The 14223-nt window shown below is 41.8% G+C and overlaps 2 protein-coding genes across 5 annotated transcripts in view; one reads left to right on the top strand and one right to left on the bottom strand.

Moving 5' to 3' along the window:
• Positions 1–14223, bottom strand: part of LOC118387218 (cyclic nucleotide-gated cation channel alpha-3-like) — a 106419-nt gene that overhangs the window by 89047 nt on the left and 3149 nt on the right. The window contains exons 4-5 of the mRNA XM_052468328.1: positions 8885–8986; positions 8661–8767 (exon numbers count right to left, since the gene is read on the bottom strand). Coding sequence (XP_052324288.1) covers positions 8661–8767; positions 8885–8986 — 209 coding nt within the window. The remainder of the gene's footprint in view (positions 1–8660; positions 8768–8884; positions 8987–14223) is intronic.
• The window catches only part of LOC118394378 (basic immunoglobulin-like variable motif-containing protein), a 101787-nt gene that overhangs the window by 27908 nt on the left and 59656 nt on the right, over positions 1–14223 (top strand). The window lies entirely within an intron of this gene.

Below are 14223 nucleotides of genomic sequence, written 5' to 3' on the forward strand. Positions count from 1 at the left end.
ATATGGTGACTTTGGTGACGAAACGGATGGCACTGTGATAGACTACATCCAGTTTGCTGAGTAGAGTGTTTGGAGCTATTTTGTAAACGACATCGCCAAAATCAAGGATCGGTAGGATGGTCAGTTTTACGAGGGTATGTTTGGCTAACGGTACTTTGCTTCCTGCCAACTTTACGGTTTTAACTTTTTAATGACCGTTTCATATTTTTATTTGTTTCCCTTGATAAACTTTTTTCATTCAACTTTTTCACCCCGGATGCTTTATCTGGATGTGGTTCTCCAGGACCTCCACCAGCCGAAGCTAAGTAGTAACATTAACATGATGCTTTATCTGGACGTGGTTCTCCAGGACCTCCAACAGCCGAAGCTAAGTAGTAACATTAACATGATGCTTTATCTGGATGTGGTTCTCCAGGACCTCCAACAGCCGAAGCTAAGTAGTAACATTAACATGATGCTTTATCTGGATGTGGTTCTCCAGGACCTCCACCAGCCGAAGCTAAGTAGTAACATTAACATGATGCTTTATCTGGATGTGGTTCTCCAGGACCTCCAACAGCCGAAGCTAAGTAGTAACATTAACATGATGCTTTATCTGGATGTGGTTCTCCAGGACCTCCAACAGCCGAAGCTAAGTAGTAACATTAACATGATGCTTTATCTGGACGTGGTTCTCCAGGACCTCCAACAGCCGAAGCTAAGTAGTAACATTAACATGATGCTTTATCTGGATGTGGTTCTCCAGGACCTCCAACAGCCGAAGCTAAGTAGTAACATTAACATGATGCTTTATCTGGACGTGGTTCTCCAGGACCTCCAACAGCCGAAGCTAAGTAGTAACATTAACATGATGCTTTATCTGGATGTGGTTCTCCAGGACCTCCAACAGCCGAAGCTAAGTAGTAACATTAACATGATGCTTTATCTGGATGTGGTTCTCCAGGACCTCCACCAGCCGAAGCTAAGTAGTAACATTAACATGATGCTTTATCTGGACGTGGTTCGTCAGGACCTCCAACAGCCGAAGCTAAGTAGTAACATTAACATGATGCCTTATCTGGATGTGGTTCTCCAGGACCTCCAACAGCCGAAGCTAAGTAGTAACATTAACATGATGCTTTATCTGGACGTGGTTCGTCAGGACCTCCAACAGCCGAAGCTAAGTAGTAACATTAACATGATGCTTTATCTGGATGTGGTTCTCCAGGACCTCCAACAGCCGAAGCTAAGTAGTAACATTAACATGATGCCTTCTAATTGCAGTCGCTGTACTCATAATATACAGGAGAACGATCGACCTTGTGGCGAGGATAGCTGTGCTACAAGCCCAGCTTCAGACGCAATCGTTAGGCGTCTGTGCCACCAGTAAGTACAGATAGTAATGTTAGTATAAATCCTCTCGCACGGTCCCCACAGCCTGACAACTTTCTCATGGCTTCTGGAGGGAAATGCTGTAGGAATGCTCAACCGGTTTTCATTAAGCAACGAGTCGGAGTTAAAGGCCGAGCCTTCTCTGGTCTCTACTCCTCCCGTTACGGGATCTGAGACGCCGAAGACTCCCACCATTAGCTCTGACAAATTGAAAACCCTTGTCATTGGCAACTCCATTACCCGCAGTATTAGACTTAAAACGAATCATCCAGCGATCATACACTGTTTACCAGGGGGCAGGGCTACCGACGTTAAGGCTAATCTGAATATGGTGCTGGCTAAAGCTAAAACTGGCGAGTGTAGAGAGTATAGAGATATTGTTATCCATGTCGGCACCAACGATGTTAGGATGAAACAGTCAGAGGTCACCAAGAGCAACATAGCCTCAGTGTTTAAATCAGCTAGAAAGATGTGTCGGCATCGAGTAATTGACTCTGGCCCCCTCCCAGTTAGGGGGAGTGATGAGCTCTACAGCAGAGTCTCTGGCCCCCTCCCAGTTAGGGGGAGAGATGAGCTCTACAGCAGTAATTGTCTCTGGCCCCCTCCCAGTTAGGGGGAGAGATGAGCTCTACAGCAGAGTCTCTGGCCCCCTCCCAGTTAGGGGGAGTGATGAGCTCTACAGCAGAGTCTCTGGCCCCCTCCCAGTTAGGGGGAGAGATGAGCTCTACAGCAGAGTCTCTGGCCCCCTCCCAGTTAGGGGGAGAGATGAGCTCTACAGCAGAGTCTCTGGCCCCCTCCCAGTTAGGGGGAGAGATGAGCTCTACAGCAGAGTCTCTGGCCCCCTCCCAGTTAGGGGGAGAGATGAGCTCTACAGCAGAGTCTCTGGCCCCCTCCCAGTTAGGGGGATTGATGAGCTCTACAGCAGAGTCTCACAACTCAATCGCTGGTTGAAAACGGCTTTCTGCCACTCCCAACATCTAGAATTTAATTTATAATTGGCCCTCTTTCTGGGGCAAAGCCTAGCCTGTTGAGGAGTGACAGCTCCATCCTAGCTGGAGGGGTGCTCTCATCTTATCTACGAACATAGACAGGGCTCTAACTCCTCTAGCTCCACAATGAGACAGGGTGCAGGCCAGGCAGCAGGCTGTTAGCCAGCCTGCCAGCTTTGTGGAGTCTGCCACTAGCACAGTCAGTGTAGTCAGCTCAGCTATCCCCATTGAGACCCTGTCTGTGCCTTGATCTAGGTTGGGCAAAACTAAACATGGCGATGTTCGCCTTAGCAATCTCACTAGGATAAAGACCTCCTCCATTCCTGTCATTATTGATACCTCACATCTCAAAATAGGGCTACTCAATGTTATTTCCCTCACTACCAAAGCAGTTATAGTCAATGAACTAATCACTGATCATAATCTTGATGTCGCAGTTGGCCAGGTCGCAGTTGTAAATGAGAATTTGTTCTCAACTGGCCAGCCTGGTTAAATAAAGGAGAAATATATATATAATAAAAACAATTATGTGATTGGCCTGACCGAAACATGGCTCAAGCCTGATGAATTTACTGTGTTAAATGAGGCCTCACCTCCTGGTTACACTAGTGACCATGTCCCCCGTGCATCCTGCAAAGGTGAAGGTGCTAACATTTACATTTAATTTATGATAGCAAATTTCAATTTGCAAAGAAAAAGGACTCCATTTTCATCTTTTGAGCTTCTAGTCCTGAAATCTATGCAAACTACTCAATCACTTTTTATAGCTACTGTTTACAGGCCTCCTGGGCCATATACAGCGTTCCTCACTGAGTTCCCTGAATTCCTATCAGACCTTGTAGTCATAGCAGATAATATTCAAATTTTTGGTGACTTTAATATTCACATGGAAAAGTCCACAGACCCACTCCAGAAGGCTTTCGGAGCCATCATCGACTCAGTGGGTTTTGTCCAACATGTTTCCGGACCTATTCACTTCCACAGTCATACTCTGGACCTAGTTTTGTCCCATGGAATAAATGTTGTGGATCTTAATGTTTTTCCTCGTAATCCTGGACTATCGGACCACCATTTTATTACGTTTGCAATCACAACAAATAATCTGCTCAGACCCCAACCAAGGATCATCAAAAGCCACGCTATAAATTCTCGGACAACCCAAAGATTCCTAGATGCCCTTCCAGACTCCCTACCCAAGGAGGTCAGACTACAAAAATCAGTTAACCACCTAACCGAGAAACTCAATTTAACCTTGCGTAATATCCTCGATGCAGTCGCACCCCTAAAAACAAAATACATTTGTCATAAGAAACTAGCTCCCTGGTATACAGAAAACACCGAGCTCTGAAGCAAGCTCCCAGAAAATTGGAACGGAAATGGTGCTACACCAAACTGGAACTCTTCCGACGAGCTTGGAATGACAGTACCATCAAGAGCCCTCACTGCCGCTCGATCATCCTATTTTTCCAACTTAAATAAGAAAAATGAGAACAATCTCCCAAAGAATGTTGATACTGTCGCAAAGCTAACTAAAAAGCAGCATTCCCCAAGAGAGGATGGCTTTGACTTCAGCAGTAATACATTCAAGAATTTCTTTGAGGAAAATATCATGATTATTAGTAAAGAAATTACGGACTCCTCTTTAAATCTGCGTATTTCTCCAAAGTTCAGTTGTCCTGAGTCTGCAAAACTCTGCCAGGACCTAGGAGGAGACACACTCAAGTTTTTTAATCCTGTATCTCTTGACACATTGATGAAAGTAGTCAGGGTCTCTAAGCCTTCAAGCTGCATACTGGACTCTATTCCAACTAAACTACTGAAAGAGCTGCTTCCTATGCTTGGCCCTCCTATGTTGAACATAATAAATGGCTCTCTATCCACCGGATGTGTACCAAACTCACTAAAAGTGGCAGCAATAATAATAAAGCCTCTCTTGAAAAAGCCAAACCTTGACCCAGAAAATATAAAAAACTAATCGGCCTATATCGATTCCCCTCAAAAAGTTTTGAAAAAGCTGTTGCGCAGCAACTCACTTCCTTCCTGAACACTAATAATGTATACGAAGCGCTTCAGTCTGGTTTTAGACCCCATCATAGCACTGAGACTGCACTTGTGATGGTGGTAAATTACCTTTTAATGGTATTAGACCGAGGCTCTGCATCTGTCCTCGTGCTCCTAGACCTTAGTGCTGCTTTTGATACCATCGATCACCACATTCTGTTGGAGCGATTGGAAACCCAAATTGGTCTACACGGACGAGTTCTGGCCTGGTTTAGATCTTATCTGTCGAAAAGATATCAGTTTGTCTCTGTATATGGTTTGTCCTCTGACAAATCAATTGTAAATGTTGGTGTTCCTCAAGGTTCCGTTTTAGGACCACTATTGTTATCACTATATATTTAACCTCTTGGTGATGTCATTCGGAAACATAATGTTAACTTTTACTGCTATGCGGATGACACACAGCTGTACATTTCGATGAAACATGGTGAAGCCCCTAAATTGCCCTCCCTGGAAGCCTGTGTTTCAGACATAAGGAAGTGGATGGCGCCCCAAATGCTCTACTTGTAAACTCGGGCAAAACAGAGATGCTTGTTCTAAATTCAAAGAGAAGTTCTGTTGAATCTGACAATTAATCTTGATGTCGTCTCAAATAAAACTGTGAAGGACCTCGGCATTACTCTGGACCCTGATCTCTCTTTTGACGAACATATCAAGACTGTTTCAAGGACAGTTTTTTCCCATCTACGTAACATTGCAAAATCAGAAACCTTCTGTCCAGAAATGATGAAGAAAAGTTCATCCATGCTTTTGTCACTTCTAGATTAGACTACTGCAATGCTCTACTTTCCGGATACCCTGACAAAGCACTAAATAAACTTCAGTTAGTGCTAAATACGGCTGCTAGAATCTTGACTAGAACCAAAAAATTTGATCATATTACTCCAGTGCTAGCCTCTCTACACTGGCTTCCTGTTAAGGCAAGGGCTGATTTCAAGGTTTTACTGCTTACCTACAAAGCATTACATGGGTTTGCTCCGACCTATCTTTTTGGTTTGGTCCTGCCAAACATACCTAATCAATCGCTATGGTCACAAGAAGCAGGTCTCCTTACTGTCCCTAGAATTCTAGGCAAACAGCTGGAGGCAGGGCTTTCTCCTATAGAGCTCAATTTTTATGGAATGGTCTGCCTATCCGTGTGAGAGATGCAGACTCTGACTTTTACGTTTTTTTGAAGACTCATCTCTTCAGTAGGCCCTATGATTGAGTGTAGTCTGGCCCAGGAGTGTGAAGGTAAATGGAAAGGCACTGGAGCGATGAACCACCCTTGCTGTCTCTGCCTGACAGTTCCCCTCTCTCCACGTGGATTCTCTGCCTCAAACCCTATTACAGGGGCTGAGTCACAGACTTTCTGGTGCTCTTCCATCCCGTCGCTAGGAGTGGTGCATCACTTAAGTGGGTTGAGTCATTGACGTGATCTTCCTGTCCCGGTTGGCGCTTCCCCTCCCTTGGGTTCGTGCCGTGGGGGAGAACTTCCTAGTCAATTCTCGGCCTTGTCTCAGGATAGTAAGTTGGTGGTTGAAGATATCCCTCTAGTGATGTGGGGGCTGTGCTTTGGCAAAGCGGGTAGGGTTATATCCTGCCTGTTTGGTCTTGTCTGGGGGTATCGTCGGACGGGTCACAGTGTCTCCCGACCCCTCCAGTCTCAGCCTTCAGTATTTATGCTGCAGTAGTTTTTGTGTCGGAGTGCTAGGGTCAGTCTGTTATATCTGGAGTACTTCTCCTGTCTTATCTGGTGTCCTGTGAAATTTTAAGTATGCTCCCTCTAATTCTCTCTCTCCCTCACATCCTGAGCCCTGGGACCATGTCTCACAACGACCTGGCCTGATGACTTGCTGTCCCCAGTCCACCTGGACTTGCTGTTGCTCCAGTTTCAACTGTTCTGCCTGCGACTATGGAACCCTGACCTGTTCACAGGACATACTACCTTGTCCCGGGTCTGCTGTTTTCGACTCTCTCTCTCTCTAACGCACCTGCTGTCTCCAACTCTGAATAGTGCTGAGGTGCTGACCTGTTGCACCCTCTACAACCACTGTGATTATTATTATTTGACCCTGCAGGTCATCTATGATCGTTTAAACATCTTGGCCATGTTCTGTTATAATCTCCACCCGGCACAGCCAGAAGAGGACTGGCCACCCCACATAGCCTGGTTCCTCTCTAGGTTTCTTCCTAGGTTCTGGCTGTGCTTCTATATCTGCATTACTTGCTGTGTGGGGTTTTAGGCTGGGTATCTGTGTAGCACTTTGTGACATCGGCTGATGTAAAAAGGGCTTTATAAATGAATGTGATTGAATTGAATTGATATAATCTGTCCTGTTTTCTAGTCTTTACCTATACAATGAATTCGTAAAGTATTCAGACCCCTTGACTTTTTCCACATTTTGTTACGTCACAGCCTTATTCTAAAATGGATTAAAACAAATAATAATCTCCCTCATCAATCTACACAAAATACCCCATAATGACATCACAATACCCCATAATGACATCACAATACCCCATAATGACATCACAATACCCCATAATGACATCACAATACCCCATAATGACATCACAATACCCCATAATGACACCACAATACCCCATAATGACATCACAATACCCCATAATGACATCACAATACCCCATAATGACATCACAATACCCCATAATGACATCACAATACCCCATAATGACATCACAATACCCCATAATGACATCACACTACCCCATAATGACATCACACTACCCCATAATGACATCACACTACCCCATAATGACATCACAATACCCCATAATGACATCACAATACCCCATAATGACATCACACTACCCCATAATGACATCACACTACCCCATAATGACATCACAATACCCCATAATGACATCACAATACCCCATAATGACAAAGCAAAAACAGGTTACCTTTTACTCAGTACTTTGTTGAAGCACCTTTGGCAGCGATTACAGCCTTGAGTCTTCTTGGGTATGACGCTAAAAGTTTGGCACACCTGTATTTGGGGAGTTTCTCCCATTCTTCTCTGCAGATCCTCTCAAGCTCTGTCGGGTTGGATGTGGAGCGTCGCTGCACAGCTATTTTCAGTTTTCTGCAGAGATGTTCGATCGGGTTCAAGTCCGGGCTCTGGCTGGGCCACTCAAGGACATTCAGAGACTTGTCCAGAAGCCACTCCTGCATTGTCTTGGCTGTGTGCTTAGGGTCGGTGTCCTGTTGGAGCGTGAACCTTTGCCCCAGTCTGAGGTCCTGAGCGCTCTGGAGCAGGTTTTCATCAAGGATCTCTTTTTACTTTGCTCCGTTCATCTTTCCCTCGATCCTGACTAGTCTCCCAGTCCCTGACGCTGAAAAATATCCCCACACCATGAAGCTTCCACCACCATGCTTCACTATATGGATCGTGCCAGGCTTCCACCAGACCTGATGCTTGGCATTCAGGCCAAAGGAGTTCAATCTTGGTTTCATCAGACCAGAGAATCTTGTTTCTCGTGGTCTGAGAGTCCATTTTTCAGTGCCATGCCTCTCTTCCTTTACAAATCACAATTGATCAAATACAGTTGAAGAACCTCAGCTGTTCTAGACCTGACAATGTGTCTGAGTAGCAGAACCTCGCCTGTTCTGAATCTGATGATGTGTCTGAGTAGTAGAACCATAAAACCTAATCTATTCTAGAATGTGTATGGGTAGTAGAACCTCATATGTTCTAGAATGAGTCTGAGTAGTAGAACCTCATATGTTATAGAATGTGTCTGAGTAGTAGAACCTCACCTGTTGTAGAATGTTTGAGTCGTAGAACCATAGAAACTCACCTGTTCTAGAATGTTTGAGTTGAAGAACCATAGAACCTCACTTGTTCTAGAATGTTTGAGTAGTAGAACCACAGAACCTCACCTGTTCTAGAATGTTCGAGTAGAAGAACCATAGAACCTCACTTATTCTAGAATGTTTGAGTAGTAGAACCACAGATCCTCACCTGTTCTAGAATGTTTGAGTAGTAGAACCATAGAACCTCACCCGTTCTAGAATGTTTGAGTAGAAGAACCCCACTTGTTCTAGAATGTTTGAGTAGTAGAACCACAGAACCTCACCTGTTCTAGAATGTTTGAGTAGAAGAACCATAGAACCTCACTTGTTCTAGAATGTTTGAGTAGTAGAACCACAGAACCTCACCTGTTCTAGAATGTTTGAGTAGTAGAACCACACCTGTTCTAGAATGTTTGAGTAGTAGAAACATAGAACCTCACCTGTTCTACACCTGACGAATGTGTCTGTGTAGTAGATTAAGTCTGAGGTGTAGTCCAGGACAATCCACAGAGTTATGTACGTGCTCTGGAGTTCATTAAAACATGCCCTGTGGGGATGACACATAGTCAACAACCAATGTACAACATTAAACACAACCAACATTCAGCAAAAAAAAATATATGAGCTTAAATGAAGAAGTGAACTGTACTCTATGAGAACAGACCTGGTCACTAGCATCATCAGGTTGTAGAAGCATGGTGCTGCGATGATGGTGAGCCATCTGTAGTATCTGTCTGCTGATGGGTCCATGATCCAAATCTCTTTCCTGAAACATGACTTCGGATTCATTTTTAAGGAAGCTTTTAAAAATATTTTTCACAGATTGTTCAGTCATCACAAAAGGGCCAGTATTTAATTATGATCAAGTAACAGAAATGACCACCATCTTTCATATACTGTTCATTACAATGAACACATTGTTCAGGTGTGTTTTGACATTGTAAAATCAATGGCCACAATGGTGACAAAACCCTGGACTTGTGGTAGTACAAAGGTTACCCTTGTCTACTGCGTGTGTTCTTACCGACACCCACATAGTGTTACTCTCCCACCCATCCAACCAGAATAGAGCTATTTTTCATGTTATTGTAGCATGATGCCAGGTGTGCCTTGTCCTTCACATCTAGGGGTAGACTACCTCATGGACTACCATGATACTTATGGGAGCTCCACCTTGTCCTTCACATCTCGGGGCAGACTACCTCATGGACTACCATGATACTTATGGGAGCTCCACCTTGTCCTTCACATCTCGGGGCAGACTACCTCATGGACTACCATGATACTTATGGGAGCTCCACCTTGTCCTTCACATCTCGGGGCAGACTACCTCATGGACTACCATGATACTTACGAGGTCTATTTTCCGGGCCTCCTGACCCTCTGACAAAAATCAATCTGCGGCTTGCTTGGAGTAAGAAGTCATGAATGTATTCATGTGAAATGGCTTGGTTCGCCGTGTATCTCTCTCGGAACCGGGCCGCCTTAGAAAGAGGGTTGGACCTGTACGCGGCGCGCTTGTATGGCTCTGATTGGTTCCAGCAAGTCTTCTACTGTTGTTCTTCTCTGCAGTTGTCGGTATCAGTGACTTGTTGCGTTGTCCTGAACAGAACTACAGAGTTTTTTTCTCCTACAATTCGCTCTGGAAGATGCTTCTTTGAAGACAGGCTAGCCAGCCGTGTCAATGATTCCCAGTGGGGTGATGAGAGTAGTGTAATACGATGGTTTGAACAGAGTAGTAGAATTAAATTCACTTTCGAAGATACTTTACTTAGGACATCTAATCAGCCATGCCAGTGATTGTCTGGGAGATGTGTTTATCGTCTCTAACTCGTGTTGAGATTCAGAGTTCAAACCACTTTAAATGTAAAACTGCAGCTCTACATCTCTCTGGTCTGATATGTTACATTTTGACCCATCATTTTATACAGTTTGTTATATATTGGTGTATATGTATATTTTGGTGATGTAGTGTATATATTGGTCATGTAGTGTATATTTTGGTAATGTAGTGTATATATTGGTCATGTAGTGTATATTTTGGTCATGTAGTGTATATTTTGGTCACGTAGTGTATATTTTGGTCATGTAGTGTATATATTGGTCATGTAGTGTATATATTGGTCATGTAATGTATATTTTGGTCATGTTGTGTATATTTGGGTCAATTAATGTATATTTTGGCCATATTTTTATTTTTTTATTTTTTTATTTCACCTTTATTTAACCAGGTAGGCTAGTTGAGAACAAGTTCTCATTTGCAACTGCGACCTGGCCAAGATAAAGCATAGCAGTGTGAACAGACAACACAGAGTTACACATGGAGTAAACAATTAACAAGTCAATAACACAGTAGAAAAAAAGGGGAGTCTATATACAATGTGTGAAAAAGGCATGAGGAGGTAGGCGAATAATACAATTTTGCAGATTAACACTGGAGTGATAAATGCTAATGCTAAATGCTAAATAAATGCTAAATAAATGATCAGATGATCATGTACAGGTAGAGATATTGGTGTGCAAAAGAGCAGAAAAGTAAATAAATAAAAACTGTGGGGATGAGGTAGGTGAAAATGGGTGGGCTATTTACCAATAGATTATGTACAGCTGCAGCGATCGGTTAGTGTATATGTAATGTATATTTTGGTCATGTAGTGTATATATTGGTCAATTAATGTATATTTTGGTCATGTAGTGTATATTTTGGTCATGTAGTGTATATTTTGGTCATGTAGTGTATATATTGGTTATGTAGTGTATATTTTGGTTATGTAGTGTATATGTAATGATTATTTTGGTCATGTAGTGTATATGTAATGTATATTTTGGTCATGTAGTGTATATATTGGTCATGTAGTGTATATTTTGGTCATGTAGTGTATATTTTGGTTATGTAATGATTATTTTGGTCATGTAGTGTATATGTAATGTATATTTTGGTCATGTAGTGTATATATTGGTCATGTAGTGTATATTTTGGTTATGTAATGTCTATGTAGTGTATATTTTGGTTATGTAATGTCTATGTAGTGTATATTTTGGTCATGTAGTGTATATATTGGTCATGTAGTGTATATATTGGTTATGTAGTGTATATTTTGGTTAGGTAGTGTATATTTTGGTTATGTAATGTATATTTTGGTTATGTAGTGTATATATTGGTCATGTAATGTATATTTTGGTCATGTAGTGTATATATTGGTCATGTAGTGTATATATTGGTTATGTAGTGTATATTTTGGTTATGTAGTGTATATTTTGGTTATGTAGTGTATATTTTGGTTATGTAGTGTATATTTTGGTCATGTAGTGTATATATTGGTCATGTAATGTATATTTTGGTCATGTAGTGTATATATTGGTCATGTAGTGTATATATTGGTTATGTAGTGTATATATTGGTCATGTAATGTATATTTTGGTCATGTAGTGTATATATTGGTCATGTAGTGTATATATTGGTCATGTAGTGTATATTTTGGTTATGTAGTGTATATTTTGGTCATGTAGTGTATATTTTGGTTATGTAGTGTATATTTTGGTCATGTAGTGTATATATTGGTCATGTAGTGTATATATTGGTCATGTAGTGTATATATTGGTCATGTAGTGTATATTTTGGTCATGTAGTGTATATTTTGGTCATGTAGTGTATATTTTGGTCATGTAATGTATATTTTGGTCATGTAGTGTATATTTTGGTCATGTAGTGTATATTTTGGTCATGTAGTGTATATTTTGGTCATGTAGTGTATATTTTGGTCATGTAGTGTATATTTTGGTCATGTAGTGTATATTTTGGTCATGTAATGTCTGCTGAAATATGGAAGTGCAGGATATACAACAGCCCTGCAGGTGGCAGAGCCCCTCCTGTTTCTGTTCACCATACAGTTCACTCCTCATGAGTCTAATGTAATATTTACATAAATAGGAAACAGTATAGTTCAACCGTTCACTGAATGAATATCGCTCTGGATAAGAGCGTCTGCTAAATACTTAAATGTAATGTAAATGTAATGTAAATGTAAGTTTTATTCTTTATGCAATCCTATTTTCCTTTCTACTCTTGCGGTCCTTCTGTAGCTCAGTTGGTAGAGCATGGCGCTTGTAACGCCAGGGTAGTGGGTTCGATCCCGGGACCACCCATACGTAGAATGTATGCACACATGACTGTAAGTCGCTTTGGATAAAAGCGTCAGCTAAATGGCATATATTATTATTATATATTCTTGTATATATTGTATGTATATATTTCAGATACGCTATATATAACTATATATAACCAGTATAATCACCATCAGTACTGTCCATAATGCATTCTAAATATGGACTTCTTTATAGTTACCATTACCTCAAGTTACCGTACTATTTGTGGTCCATACAATCCTAAACAGGGCCTCTCAAATAATAATGTGACTCATCATTCTAAAGCTGCAATGATACTAAAATCCACCTGGAGCAAATTACATACCAAGGCGACTATTGACAGAGCAGAGGGTCGTAAGATCCATAGTCCATATATATATATTTGTTATTATTATTTTACAATGACGGCCTGAACCGGCCAAACCCGGATGACACTGGGCCAATTGTGTGCGCCGCCCTAGCACGGCCGGTTGTGATACAGCCTGGAATCAAACCAGTGTCTGTAGTGACACTTCTAACACTGAGATGCAGTGCCTTAGACCGCTCCCGAGTGGTTATCTTCAATCGAAGTCGGAAGTTTACAAATATTTGGCAAATATTACTATTGCTATGATGATGGTGATTGAGGGAAGGTACAGTTGAAGTCAGATTACATACACTTAGGTTGGAGTCATTACATCTCGTTTTTCAACCACTCCACAAATGTCTTGTTAACAAACTATAGTTTTGGCAAGTCGGTTAGGCAAGTCTACTTTGTGCACAAGTAATTTTTCCAACAATTGTTTATAGACCGATTATTTCACTTATAATTCACTGTATCAGAGGTTTACATACACTAAGTTGACTGCTTTTAAACAGCTTGGAAAATTCCAGATAATGATGTTGTGGCTTTAGAAGCTTCTGATAGGCTAATTGACATAATTTGAGTCAATTGGAGGTGTACCTGTGGATGTATTTCAAGGCCTACCTTCAAACTCAGTGTCTCTTTGCTTGACATCATGGGAAAATCAAAAGAAATCAGCCAAGACCTCAGAAAAAATTGTAGACCTCCACAAGTCTGGTTGATCCTTGGGAGCAATTTCCTAACGCCTAAAGGTACCATGTTCATCTGTAAAAACAATAGTACTCAAGTAGAAACACCATGGGACCACGCAGCCGTCATACCGCTCAGGAAGGAGATGCATTCTGTCTCCTAGAGATGAACGTACTTTGGTGCGAAAAGTGCAAATCAATCCCAGAACAACAGCAAAGGACCTTGTGAAGATGCTGGAGGAAACAGGTACAAAAGTATCTATATCCACAGTAAAACGAGTCCTATATCGACATAACCTGAAAGGCCTCTCAGCAAGGAAGAAGCCACTGCTCCAAAACCGCCATAAACATGCCAGACTACGGTTTGCAACTGCACATAGGGACAAAGATCGTACTTTTTTGAGAAATGTTCTCTGGTCTGATGAAACAAAAATAGAACTGTTTGGCCATAATGACCATCCTTATGTCTGGAGGAAAGGGGAGGCTTGCAAGCCGAAGAACACCATCCCCACCGTGAAGCACGGGGGTGGCAGCATCATGTTGTGAGGGTGCTTTGCTGCAGGAGGGACTGGTGCAATTCACAAAATATATGGCATCATGAGGCAGTAAAATTATGTGGATATATTGAAGCAACATCTCAAGACATCAGTCTGGAAGTTAAAGCTTGGTCACAAATGAGGCTTCCAGATAGACAATGACCCCACACGTCCAAAGTTGTGGCAAAATGGCTTTTTTTGTATTTATTTTTTATTTCACCTTCATTTAAACAGGTAGGCCAGTTGAGAACAAGTTCTCATTTAAAACTGTAACCTGGCCAAGATAAAG

Source organism: Oncorhynchus keta, chromosome 1, assembly GCF_023373465.1.
Source record: "Oncorhynchus keta strain PuntledgeMale-10-30-2019 chromosome 1, Oket_V2, whole genome shotgun sequence".
Classification (NCBI taxonomy): Eukaryota; Metazoa; Chordata; class Actinopteri; order Salmoniformes; family Salmonidae; genus Oncorhynchus; species Oncorhynchus keta.